Source organism: Capricornis sumatraensis, chromosome 8 (genome assembly GCF_032405125.1).
Source record: "Capricornis sumatraensis isolate serow.1 chromosome 8, serow.2, whole genome shotgun sequence".
NCBI classification, from domain to species: Eukaryota; Metazoa; Chordata; class Mammalia; order Artiodactyla; family Bovidae; genus Capricornis; species Capricornis sumatraensis.
Window position 1 is genome coordinate 74,316,979 of NC_091076.1, and position 13,425 is coordinate 74,330,403.

General features: G+C 41.2%; 1 protein-coding gene across 1 annotated transcript; it reads right to left on the reverse strand.

Annotated features, from left to right (window-relative positions):
* Positions 1-247: 247 nt before the first annotated feature.
* LOC138084223 (olfactory receptor 1A1) lies at positions 248-1,186 on the reverse strand. Its single transcript, XM_068978399.1, has one exon. It carries the CDS (start codon positions 1,184-1,186, stop codon positions 248-250), a length of 939 nt encoding a protein of 312 aa, XP_068834500.1.
* Between the last annotated feature and the right edge of the window lie 12,239 nt (positions 1,187-13,425).

A 13,425-nucleotide genomic window follows, 5' to 3' on the forward strand; every position in this document is an offset into this window, starting at 1 on the left:
CCTTCTCAGATTTACTCTGATAATCAGTATCTTGGCTGGGATAAGAACCTAATATTCCTGGGTTTCCACGCTGCTAAATGGACAATGATGAATACAAAATGATCTATCATAAATTGTTATAAGATTTCTGAGAAGAGGACTTTCTAGCTGGAAAGATCAAAGACAGCTTCTTGGAGAGGAATGACATTGGGGATGGAATTCCAAGTGCACCTGAAATTCTAAGGGCAGTCTCCAATGTAGGATGACCTCACATTGGTTGTGAGAAAATTCTCCTGCTGAAGAGTTTCCCCAGGGCAGCCTTCATGTCCCGATTCCTCAGACTATAGATGAAAGGATTTAACACTGGGGTCACTGCCATGTACATCACAGTTATCACCGCATCCTTTAGGCTGTAACTAGTCAGAGGGCGGAAGTACATGCCCATGACTGTCCCATAATACAGAGAAACAACTGTGAGGTGGGAACCACAGGTGGAGAAGGCTTTGAGCACGCCTTTGGTGGATGGAACCCGTAAGACTGTGGAAAAGACCCTAACATAAGAGATGATGATGCATAGTAATGGCACAGAGAAAATACCAACTCCCAGGTACATCATCTTCACATTAAAGTGGATGTCAGAACAGGACAACTTGAGCAAAGGGGTAATGTCACAGTAGAAGTTGGCCACTTCCTGGTTTCCACAGAAGGACAGACTAGCTGTAAGCAGAGTGTGGGGGAAGGCATTGGCATTTCCAACCACCCAAGACGCAGTGACTAGCAGGACACAAGTCCGTGGGCTCATAATTGTTGTGTAATGAAGTGGGCGGGTGATGGCCACAGCTCGATCATAGGCCATAGCAGCCAGGATGTAACTGTCTGTGTTACCCAAGGCAATCATAAAATACATTTGTGTTAGGCATCCTCCAAAGGAGATGGCTTTGGTGCCCAGGAAGTGGTTGGCCAGCATCTTAGGGATAGTTACAGAGGAGAAGAAGATGTCGACAAAGGAGAGGTTGGCAAGGAGAAAATACATGGGGTTGTGAAGGTGAATGTCAGAGTGAATGGCCAAGATGATGAGCAGGTTTCCAATCAATGTGATGGGGTAAATGAACAGGAAGAGTAAGAAGAAGAAGTCTTCCTGTTTTTGCTGGCCAGTAACTCCCAAGAGGATGAAATTGAAGGTGGAGGACTGGTTGTCTTCTCTCATGGATCCTTCAGCAGGAAAGGGGAGAGGAATCCAGAATTATTAGTGTGGCTATTGTATGTAATGATCTTTCTTATCCACCATTTTTGACACACATGACCAACCATCTCTACAACTGAGTTAACTAAATCTGGAGATAAACAATATTTTTGGGGAAATATCAAGAATTACCCCTGGACACTCATGAATAAAAACTGAGCAATCTGTGAATCAGAGGTGCTCATCCTCCTCCACCCCAGAACCATCACACAACATCTAGGATTTAATCAGTTAACAAATACTAATTTTTACATTGCATGTGCTACTTTGTTAGACATGTGGAAAAAGTACAAAATGTGAAAAGTATAAGAATTTCATCCATGTATTCTATACATGAGATGGAGTTAGATGCTAAGGTGCCATCGCAGATCACAGAGAGAGATGATTTCTGCTGAAATCTTGAAGGGAGAAGTAAAAGAACCATATGTCCCCGGGAGAGGAGCCAGGAGGTTCATCAGCATGAATGCTATTAACAGAGACTGTGAGTCAGAGTTCCAGGAAATGCTGGGTTGCTGAAATCCATTTTCCTGGAAAGTGCTTATGTTCTAAGACACTTGTCTCATGAGTGTGAAGATGCTGAAGACAGTTTTTAAGAAGAAGCCAAATTCTTCCCTGTGGTATCAGGGGTTCAGGTGAAAGAAATGCCCTCTTAAGTGCTTTGACCTATTGTTGCTTTGTCAGAGAAATAACTTATTTTTCTTAAGCGGTTTGTTAACATGCACTGATGAATATGAGAGTGCAAGGTTTGTAGCTATTCTCAGAAGCAACAGGCTTTTGTGAGTTCATCTGCATGCATGCATATGTACACACACAGAGTATTATTTCAGGAAGCTGCTGAGGAATGGCATAACCAAATCAAAACTACCCCTTCCTCACCCCGTTTTCATGGATAAGGGCCCAGGAATAACCATTGTCAGAAGGGGAGTGTCTCTCTCCCTCTCTCCTCTCTGTCTCCCCTCTCTCTTCTCTCCTCCCTTGCTCTTTTTCTGTTCATCCATTCAGGAGAATTTGGGTTCTGAATTCAGGCCAGGGTTTGAGTCCTTGTTTTGCCTCTACCTCTGTGAAGACAATTCAATTCACCATTTTCTTTCATCTGGTAAAATGGCAATAATTCTGCTTACCTCTCCTGGTATTGTGAGGGTCAAAGGAGATTATGCATGTAGTGCAGTTACTGGCTATTTAATCCCCTGGTATTACTGTTGTAAAAAGGTTCTTCTCCAATATCCACAGCTTCTACCTGGGGAGTCAGCTCAGATGTTTCCAAAAGGGACTTAGTCCTGTGGCCTTCACTCCTCTTCCATGAATGGAGAGTTTACAGGCAGCTGGGCTAGAAAGTACCTGTTAGCCTTCCTTTCTGGAGGCAGGCATGCTGGAGAATGTGTTAGTAGTAGTCCTAGAGGAGGGTCTCTGGTCCTGTGTTTCTGAGGCAGAAGACAGGACTGGAATGATTTGGAAAGAGGAGCCCTGAGTTTTCCCACTGTGGAGCAGAAGAGCCAGAAGGAGTTGGCCTGGATGGGGGCTAAAGATGAGGACTCTAGTTTCCTCCTCAAGGAGGCACAATGGGTCATATGAGAGAGAAAACGGTGAGTGGTTCACTAGGTTATAAAGTCTCTTGAAACATGACTCTCCCTGTCTTAATTCGGGCCAAAGTCAGAGTAATTGTTGGGACTCATTACATGCTGTGCCTTGAGGGGATACAGTCGTTCTCAAGAGTAATTTTGTCAGAGTTCTTTTCTAGAAGGAATGATGGGCAACAGTCTCCCAGAGAGTGTCTCCAGGGTCCCGGCTTTGGGCTCACCTATTCTGGCCTCTCTGTTGAACTGTGGACCCTTGTCCTCTGCTTTGGCACTAACTGGAACCATCCCTTGGGATACAAGGAGTGTGGTAAAATCGAACTCCTGGGCTTCATTCCAGGCTACACTGAAGCCTTTCTGGTGTTAAATGTGCAAAGAAGAGTAATTATATTTCATCTTTTACCTGTGATTTGTCTTAGGGGAGGCTATGAGGGAAATTAAACTTTCTTTTTTCTTGTGCTTTGATAGTAAGTCTCTGAATTTTTTAGATTCTTAGAGAAGAAAAGGTTCTAGATGTTATCTAGTCCACCTCGTGTATGTATCACCTTTGTAACAGCCCTGATTAGTGGTCATTATGCTATAATTTAGCCCCCTTCTGTAGTAGCAGTAGAGTACCATGGTGAAGGCTGTGAGCTCTGATTGGGTTTCAGTCCAGGCTCTGCCTCTTTCGGGCTGTAAGTAACTTTGCATAGTTATTAAATGTACTTACTCATTTCTGTGGGGCTTCTCAGGTGGTGCTGTGGTTAAGAATCTGCCTGACAATACAGGAGACATAAGAGACATGGGTTCAATCCCTGGGTTGGGGAGATCTGGAGAAGGGCATGGCAACCCACTCCAATATTCTTGCCTAGAGAATCCCATGGACAGAGGAACCTGGAGGGCTACAGTCCATGGGGTCGCAAAGAGTTGGATGCGACTGAAGCGACTTAGCATGCATGCACTCATCTGTATAATTGGAATAACAAAGCAGCAGCAGCAGCAACAACATTCTCAGAAATTTGTTATAAGGATCACATGAATTGATATTTGAAAAGTCCTTAAACCAGAGCCTGGTATATAGTTAGCACTTAGCAAATTTTAGCTGTTATTTTATTATCTCTGTGCTACTTTTTTTCCTCCTATAATACTTCCTATCAATTACCTCTTTTACTATTGGCCATGTAGCTGTTGGATGACTCCCCAAAATCTTCTTCAGATTCTACCGATCTCCAAACATTTGCTGAATTACATTTTCCCTTGGAGTTGTTTCAGGTTACACCATCGTATTTGCTCTGTTATTACTGTTACTCACATCACAGTCCACTGTCTAGGACTTGGGCTTCACAGACGTGGATAATATAACATCTCATGATAAATATTTTCATCCTAGTTTTCATCCTAGTGATTTTTTTCTCTTTATGTCCTTTTCAAAATATCTTACTAATTCCACTTTTTATTTCCTGAGGGCTCATTAGGGGCAAGGAATTGTGTAATGGCATCAGAGAGAACTATGAAGAAAACCATATTTTAACCTCAAACATTACAACTGTTTCTATGTAAAGTGTCTACAACTTTCCTTAGCTTATAAAAGGAATCTCTTACCTCCCATGTGCTAAAGAGAAAATCCTGTGGATTGCTGCAGAGGCTAAAATTTACTGTCTGTAATAGAGTTTTGCCAAGAAAATGCACTGGTCATAGCAAACACCCTCTTCCAACGACACAAGAGAAGACTCTACACATGGACATCACCAGATGATCAACACCGAAATCAGATTGATTATAGTCTGTGCAGCCAAAGATGGAGAAGCTCTATACAGTCAGCAAAAACAAGACGAGGAGCTGACTGTGGCTCAGATCATGAACTCCTTATTACCAAATTCAGACTCAAATTGAAGAAAGCAGGGAAAACCGCTAGATCATTCAGGTATGACCTAAATCAAATCCCTTATGATTATACAGTGGAAGTGAGAAATAGATTTAAGGGCCTAGATCTGATAGATAGAGTGCCTGATGAACTATGGACAGAGGTTCGTGACATTGTACAGGAGACAGGGATCAAGACCATCCCCATGGAAAAGAAATGCAAAAAAGCAAAATGGCTATCTGAGGAGGCCTTACAAATAGCTGTGAAAAGAAGAGAGGCGAAAAGCAAAGGAGAAAAGGAAAGATATAAGCACCTGAATGCAGAGTTCCAAAGAATAGCAAGAAGAGATAAGAAAGCCTTCTTCAGTGATCAATGCAAAGAAATAGAGGAAAACAACAGAATGGGAAAGACTAGAGATCCCTTCAAGAAAATTAGAGATACCAAGGGAACATTTCATGCAAAGATGGGCTCAATAAAGGACAGAAATGGTATGGACCTAACAGATGCAGAAGATATTAAGAAGAGGTGGCAAGAATACACGGAAGAACTGTACAAAAAAGATCTTCACGACCCAGATAATCATGATGATGTGATCACTAATCTAGAGCCAGACATCTTGGAATGTGAAGTCAAGTGGGCTTTAGAAAGCATCACTACTAACAAAGCTAGTGGAGGTGATGGAATTCCAGTTGAGCTATTTCAAATCCTGAAAGATGATGCTGTGAAAGTGCTGCACTCAATATGCCAGCAAGTTTGGAAAACTCAGCAGTGGCCACAGGACTGAAACAGGTCAGTTTTCATTCCAATTCCAAAGAAAGGCAATGCCAAAGAATGCTCAAACTACCACACAATTGCACTCATCTCACATGCTAGTAAAGTAATGCTCAAAATTCTCCAAGCCAGGCTTCAGCAATACGTGAACCGTGAACTCCCTGATGTTCAAGCGGGTTTTAGAAAAGGCAGAGGAATCAGAGATCAAATTGCCAACATCTGCTGGATCATGGAAAAAGCAAGAGAGTTCCAGAAAAACATCTATTTCTGCTTTATTGACTATGCCAAAGCCTTTGACTGTGTGGATCACAATAAACTGTGGAAAATTCTGAAAGAGATGGGAATACCAGACCACCTGACCTGCCTCTTGAGAAATCTGTATGCAGGTCAGGAAGCAACAGTTAGAACTGGACATGGAACAACAGACTGGTTCCAAATAGGAAAAGGAGTACGTCAAGGCTGTATATTGTCACCTTGCTTATTTAACTTCTATGCAGAGTACATCATGAGAAACGCTGGACTAGAAGAAACACAGCTGGAATCAAGATTGCCGGGAGAAATATCAATCACCTCAGATATGCAGATGACACCACCCTTATGGCAGAAAGTGCAGAGGAACTAAAAAGCCTCTTGATGAAAGTGAAAGAGGAGAGCGAAAAAGTTAGCTTAAAACTCAACATTCAGAAAACGAAGATCATGGCATCAGGTCCCATCACTTCATGGCAAATAGATGGGGAAACAGTGGAAACAGTGTCAGACTTTATTTTTTGGGGCTCCAAAATCACTGCAGATGGTGACTGCAGCCATGAAATTAAAAGACGCTTTCTCCTTGGAAGAAAAGTTATGACCAACCTAGATAGCATATTCAAAAGCAGAGACATTACTTTGCTGCCTAAGGTCCGTCTAGTCAAGGCTATGCTTTTTCCACTGGTCATGTATACATGTGAGAGTTGGACTGTGAAGAAGGCTGAGCACCGAAGAATTGATGCTTTTGACCTGTAGTGTTGGAGAAGACGCTTGAGAGTCCCTTGGACTGCAAGGAGATCCAACCACTCCATTCTAAAGGAGATCAACCCTGGGATTTCTTTGGAAGGAATGATACTAAAGCTGAAGCTCCAGTACTTTGGCCACCTCGTGAGAAGAGTTGACTCATTGGAAAAGACTCTGATGCTGGGAGGGATTGGGGGCAGGAGGAGAAGGGGACGACCCAGGATGAGATGGCTGGATAGCATCACGGACTCGATGGACGTGCGTCTGAGTGAACTCCAGGAGTTGGTGATGGACAGGGAGGCCTGGTGTGCTGCGATTCATGGGGTTGCAAAGAGTCGGACACGACTGAGAGACTGAATGGAACTGCACAGATAAAATCCCAAACTTTGTTAAATCTTTTCTAAAAATACTAAAAAATGACCTATGCAATATATTTGCAGAATAACAAAAGAGGAAAAACACCTTAAGTACTTGGATGAAAAATTGTATTAGAAAGTTCTCTAAAGAAGGGAACAAAAAAAAGATTTTTTAAATTTTAAAATATTTTTAAGACCTCTAAAATAAGAGATTATGAGACAAATAAATTTAGATGAAGGTGAAATTGACATAGAGACAGCAAACAGAAGTGAATAAGGTACACTACATGATTGTACTTGGCGTTTTAGGCAGAATTGACAACATTTCAGAAAATAAATGAGCAGTATTCAGGACAATCCAGAAATTGTCTTAATCTCTCCAGGCGGATTATTTGACAGCTCTCCTTGGAGATATGAGCATTAGATATGTGGTCTTCCTTCTTCTGAGCACCAGTGTTCTGGTAACACCACCTTTTGCCTTTTGCTCCCTTGAGATAGTGTAACTTCTTGCAGTTTTTACTCTGGGTTATTCAGCATTTTTTATTCTGGTTAGCTCAGCATTTTCTTTTTTCATCTTCAGTCTCTTTTAGGATATATTAATATATTAATACTATATATATATCTAATTGCAGTAGTCATATACGGATGTGATAGTTGGACCATAACCAAGGCTGAGTGCCAAAGAATTTATGCTTTTGAACTGTGGCATTGGAGAAGACTCTTGAGAGTCCCTTGGACTGCAAGGAGATCAAACCAGTCAATCCTAAAGGAAATCAACCCTGAATACTCATTGGAAGGGCTAATGCTGAAGCAGAAGCTCCAATATTTTGGTCACCTGATGCAAACAGCCGATTCATGGGAAAAGACTTTAATGCTGGGAAAGATTGAGGGCAAAAGGAGAAGAGGGCAGCAGAGGATGAGATGGTTGGATAGGATCACTGACTAAATGGAAGTGAACTTGGGCAAACTCCAGGAGATAATGAGGGACAGGGAGGACTGGTGTGCTGCAGTTTATGGGGTTGCAAAGAGTCAGAAACGACTTAGCAACTGAACAACAACAATCTAATTCCCTGTATTAAATTTTCTTTTTTAAAACTTGTTATTCATTTTTTATTTAACTTTCTATTGGAGTATAGTTGATTTACAGTGTTGTATTAGTTTCAGCAAAACGAATCAGTTTTACACATACGTACTCTTTTTTTTTTAAGATTCTTTTTACATATAGGCCATTATAGAGTACTGACTAGAGTTCACTGTGCTATACAATAGATTCTTAATAGTTAGCTGCTTTTTTTAAAAAATGATTTCTTTGATTGTGCTGGGTCTTTTGTTTCTGTGCGGGCTTTGTTCTGGTTGCAGCACATGTCACGCTCCAGTTTCAGTGTGTGGGCTTCTCATTGCAGTGGCTTCTCTTGTTGCAGAGCTCTAGAGCACTCAGTCTTCAGTAGTTGTGGTGTGTGGGCTCAATAGTTGTGGCTTCCGGGCTCTAGAGCACAGGCTCAATAGTTATGGCATACTGGTTTAGCTGTTCCGCAGCATGTGAGATCTTCCTGGATCAGGGATTGAACCCATATCTCCTGCATTGGCAAGTGGATTCTTTACTACTGAACCACCAAGGAAGCCCCTGGTTATCTATTGTATACGTAGTAGTATGTATATGCCAGTCCCAGTCTCCCAGTTTATCCCTCGTTCCTTATCCTCTGTTAACCATGTTTGTTTTCTACATCCGTGACTCTAGTTCTGTTTTGTAATTACGTTCATTTGTATGATTTTTTTTAATTTATTTTTTAAAATTTTCTGAATAAAGTGTATAACCTTTTATTTAAAGTACCCATAAATGTTGGTCTTGATCCTAAACTACCCCATTATCTTGGACTCAATATATTATACAAAAAAGCATTATTCCATTCATTATACTTCTGAGGGTCATTTCATTGAGAGGTCACAGTATCAGTATCAGTTCAGTCACTCAGTGGTGTCCGACTCTTTGCGACCCCATGGACTGCAGCATGCCAGGCTTCCCTGTCCATTACCAACTCCCAGGAACACCAAGTTGGTGATGCTGTCTAACAGTCTCATCCTCTGTCGTCCCCTTCTCCTCCTGCCCCCAATCCCTCCCAGCATCAGGGTCATTTCCAATGAGTCAGTTCTTCACATCAGGTGGCCAAAGTATTGGAGCTTCAGCTTCAGCATCAGTCCTTCCAATGAATATTCAGAACTGATTTCCTTTAGGATGGACTGGTTGGATCTCCTTGAGGTCCAAGGGACTCTCAAGAGTCTTCTCCAACACCACAGATCAAAAGCATCAATTCTTTGGCACTCAGCTTTCTTTATAGTCCAACTCTCACATCCATACATGACTACTTTAAGAACCATAGCCTTGACTAGACGAACCTTTGTTGGCAAAGGAATATCTCTGCTTTTTATTTATTTTTTTAATTTTTATTTTATTTTTTTACTTTACAATACTGTATTGGTTTTTCCCTACATTGACGTGAATCCGCCACATGTGTACATGAATTACCAATCCTGAGCCCCGCTCCCACCACCCTCCCCATATCATCTCTCTGGGTCATCCCAGTGCACCAGCCCCAAACATCCTGTATCCTGTATCAAACCAAGACTAGTTTTTCATTCTTACATGATGGTATACATGTTTCAATGCCATTCTGCCAAATCATCCCACCCTCTCCCTCTCCCACAGAGTCCAAAAGTCTGTTCTTTACATTTGTGTCTCTCTTGCTGTCTCACATACAGGGTTATCATTACCATCTTTCTAAATTCTGTATATATGTGTTATATACTGTATTGGTGTTTTTCTTTCTGGCTTACTTCACTCTGTATAATCGGCTCCAGTTTCATCCACTTCAATAGAACTGATTCAAATGTATTCTTTTTAATCAGTTCAGTTCAGTTCAGTTCAGTTCAGTCGCTCAGCCGTGTCCGACTCTTTGCGACACCATGAATCGCAGCATGCCAGGTCTCCCTGTCCATCACCAACTCCCGGAGTTCACTCAGACTTGCGTCCATCGAGTCCGTGATGCCATACAGCCATCTCATCCTCGGTTGTCTCCTTCTCCTCCTGCCCCCAATCCCTCCCAGCATCAAAGTCTTCTCCAATGAGTCAACTCTGCATGAGGTGGCCAAAGTACTGGAGTTTCAGCTTTAGCATCATTCCTTCCAAAAAAATCCCCAGGTTGATCTCCTTCAGAATGGACTGGTTGGATCTCCTTGCAGTCCAAGGGACTCTCAAGAGTCTTCTCCAACACCACAGTTCAAAAGCATCAATTCTTTGGTGCTTAGCCTTCTTCACAGTCCAACTCTCACATGTATACATGACTACTGGAAAAACCATAGCCTTGACTAGATGGACCTTAGTCAGCAAAGTAATGTCTCTGCTTTTGAATACGCTATCTAGGTTGGTCATAACTTTTCTTCCAAGGAGAAAGCGTCTTTTAATTTCATGGCTGCAGTCACCATCTGCAGTGATTTTTGAGTCCAGAAAAATAAAGTCTGACACTGTTTCCCCATCTATTTCCCATGGAGTGATGGGACCGGATGCCATGATCTTCATTTTCTGAATGTTGAGCTTTAAGCCAAGTTTTTCACTCTCCTCTTTTACTTTCATCAAGAGGCTTTTTAGTTTCTCTTCACTTTCTGCCATAAGGGTGGTGTCATCTGCATATCTGAGGTGATTGATATTTCTCCCGGCAATCTTGATTCCAGCTTGTGTTTCTTCTAGTCCAGCGTTTCTCATGATGTACTCTGCATAGAAGTTAAATAAGCAGGGTGACAATATACAGCCTTGACGTACTCCTTTTCCTATTTGGAACCAGTCTGTTGTTCCATGTCCAGTTCTAACTATTGCTTCCTGACCTGCATACAGATTTCTCAAGAGGCAGGTCAGGTGGTCTGGTATTCCCATCTCTTTCAGAATTTTCCACAGTTTATTGTGATCCACACAGTCAAAGTCTTTGGCTGAGTAATAATCCATTGTGTATATGTTACCACAGCTTTCTTATCCATTCATCTACTGATGGACATCTAGGTTGCTTCCATGTCCTGGCTATTATAAACAGTGCTGTGATGAACATTGGGGTACACGTGTCTCTTTCAATTCTGGTTTCCTTCGTGTATATGCCCAGCAGTGGGATTGCTGGGTCATAAGGCAGTTCAATTTCCAGTTTTTTAAGGAATCTCCACACTGTTCTCCATAGTGGCTGTACTAGTTTGCATTCCCACCAACAGTGTAAGAGGGTTCCCTTTTCTCCACACCCTCTCCAGCATTTATTGCTTGCAGACTTTTGGATCACAGCCATTCTGACTGGTGTGAAATGATACCTCATTGTGGTCTTGATTTGCATTTCCCTGATAATGAGTGATGTGGAGCATCTTTTCATGTGTTTGTTAGCCATCCGTATGTCTTCTTTGGAGAAATGTCTATTTAGTTCTTTGGCCCATTTTTGATTGGATTGTTTATTTTCCTGGAATTGAGCTGCATAAGTTGCTTGTATATTTTTGAGATTAGTTGTTTGTCCACCGGTTCATTTGCTCTTATTTTCTCCCATTCTAAAGGCTGTCTTTTCACCTTGCTTATAGTTTCCTTTGTTGTGCAGAAACTTTTAATTTTAATTAGATGCCATTTGTTTATTTTTGCTTTTATTTCCAGTATTCTGGGATGTGGATCATAGAGGATCCTGCTGTGATTTATGTCAGAGAGTGTTTTGCCTATGTTCTCCTCTAGGAGTTTTATAGTTTCTGGTCTTACGTTTAGATCTTTAATCCATTTTGAGTTTATTTTTGTGTGTGGTGTTAGAAAGTGATCTAGTTTCATTCTTTTACAAGTGGTTGACCAGTTTTCCTAGCACCACTTGTTAAAGAGATTGTCTTTAATCCATTGTATATTCTTGCCTCCTTTGTCGAAGATAAGGTGTCCATAAGTGTGTGGATTTATCTCTGGGCTTTCTATTTTGTTCCATTGATCTATATGTCTGTCTTTGTGCCAGTACCATACTGTCTTGATGACTGTGGCTTTGTAATAGAGCCTGAAGTCAGGCAGGTTGATTCCTCCAGTTTCATTCTTCTTTCTCAAGATTGCTTTGGCTATTCGAGGTTTTTTGTATTTCCATACAAATTGTGAAATTATTTGTTCTAGTTCTGTGAAAAATACCGCTGGTAGCTTGATAGGGATTGCATTGAATCTGTAGATTTCTTTGGGTAGTATACTTGTTTTCACTATATTGATTCTTCTGATCAATGAACATGGTATATTTCTCCATCTATTAGTGTCCTCCTTGATTTCTTTCATCAGTGTTTTATAGTTTCTATATATAGGTCTTTAGTTTCTTTAGGTAGATATATTCCTAAGTATTTTATTCCTTTCCTTGCAATGGTGAATGGAATTGTTTCCTTAATGGCCACAGCAATCAGAGCAGAAAAAGAAATAAAAGGAATCCAAATTGGAAAAGAAGTAAAACTCTCACTGTTTGCAGATGACATGATCCTCTACGTAGAAAACCCTAAAGACTCCACCAGAAAATTACTAGAGCTAGTCAATGAATATAGTAAAGTTGCAGGATATAAAATCAACACACAGAAATCCCTTGCATTCCTATACACTAATAATGAGAAAGTAGAAAAAGAAATTAAGGAAACAATTGTATGATTTTTTTTAGATTCCACACCGAAGTGATTCCACATCAACCATTTTGTGAGAAGTAAATCTTCTTATTTAAACATACCTGTTATGATTTCTGTTCCCAGAGTGAATCCTTTTTGACATTCGAGGTACATAATGGATGCAATATCCACTATGATTACATATAATCATGATTATATTACAGTTTAAAGACTAAAAGCTTCATATATTTTGCTTTCCACCAGCATTCACTGGATGCACTTTATATGGCCAAGACTGTGAAAGGTATGGTGATATGTTAAGATGGCTACTGCCTTAAGAGGCTTGCAAACAATAGAAGTGATTAAATGTAGTAATCTAATAATTAGCATAATTATTAAAAAATCTAATGACATTTGAATAGTGACTTATATCCTTCATAGTCTGAACCATAGTGGTCTTTGCACCTATGACAGTGACTGCTGCTGCTGCTAAGTCACTTCAGTCGTTTCCGACTCTGTGCGACCCCAGAGACGGCAGCCCGCCAGGCTCCCCATCCCTGGGATTCTCCAGGCAAGAACACTGGAGTGGGTTGCCATTTCCTTCTCCAGTGCCTGAAAGTGAAAGGTGAAAGTGAAGTTGCTCAGTCGTGTCCAACTCTTAGCAACCCCATGGACTGCAGCCCACCAGGCTCTTCCATCCGTAGGATTTTCCAGGCAAGAGTACTGGAGTGGGGTGCCATTGCCTTCTCCATGACAGTGACTAGGCAGGTATTATTCTTTACATGTGGATGTAGAGGCTGAACCTCAGTCTTTCTCACTTTTCCTCTCACAATCAGTTGTTTAACTGGGGCATGAACCCAATATTCCTGCCAAAGTGAAACAAAATGTACAAAGTGGTGATCTGAGTAACGTGGTTCACAACTGTTACAAGATTTCTGAGAGGAGGAATTTCCAGAAGGAAAGATCTAGGCAGCTTTTTGGAGGGGATGATGTTGGGGATGGATCTGCAGGTATACCTTAATTGGTGACTGCTGTCTTCAGTGTATGAGC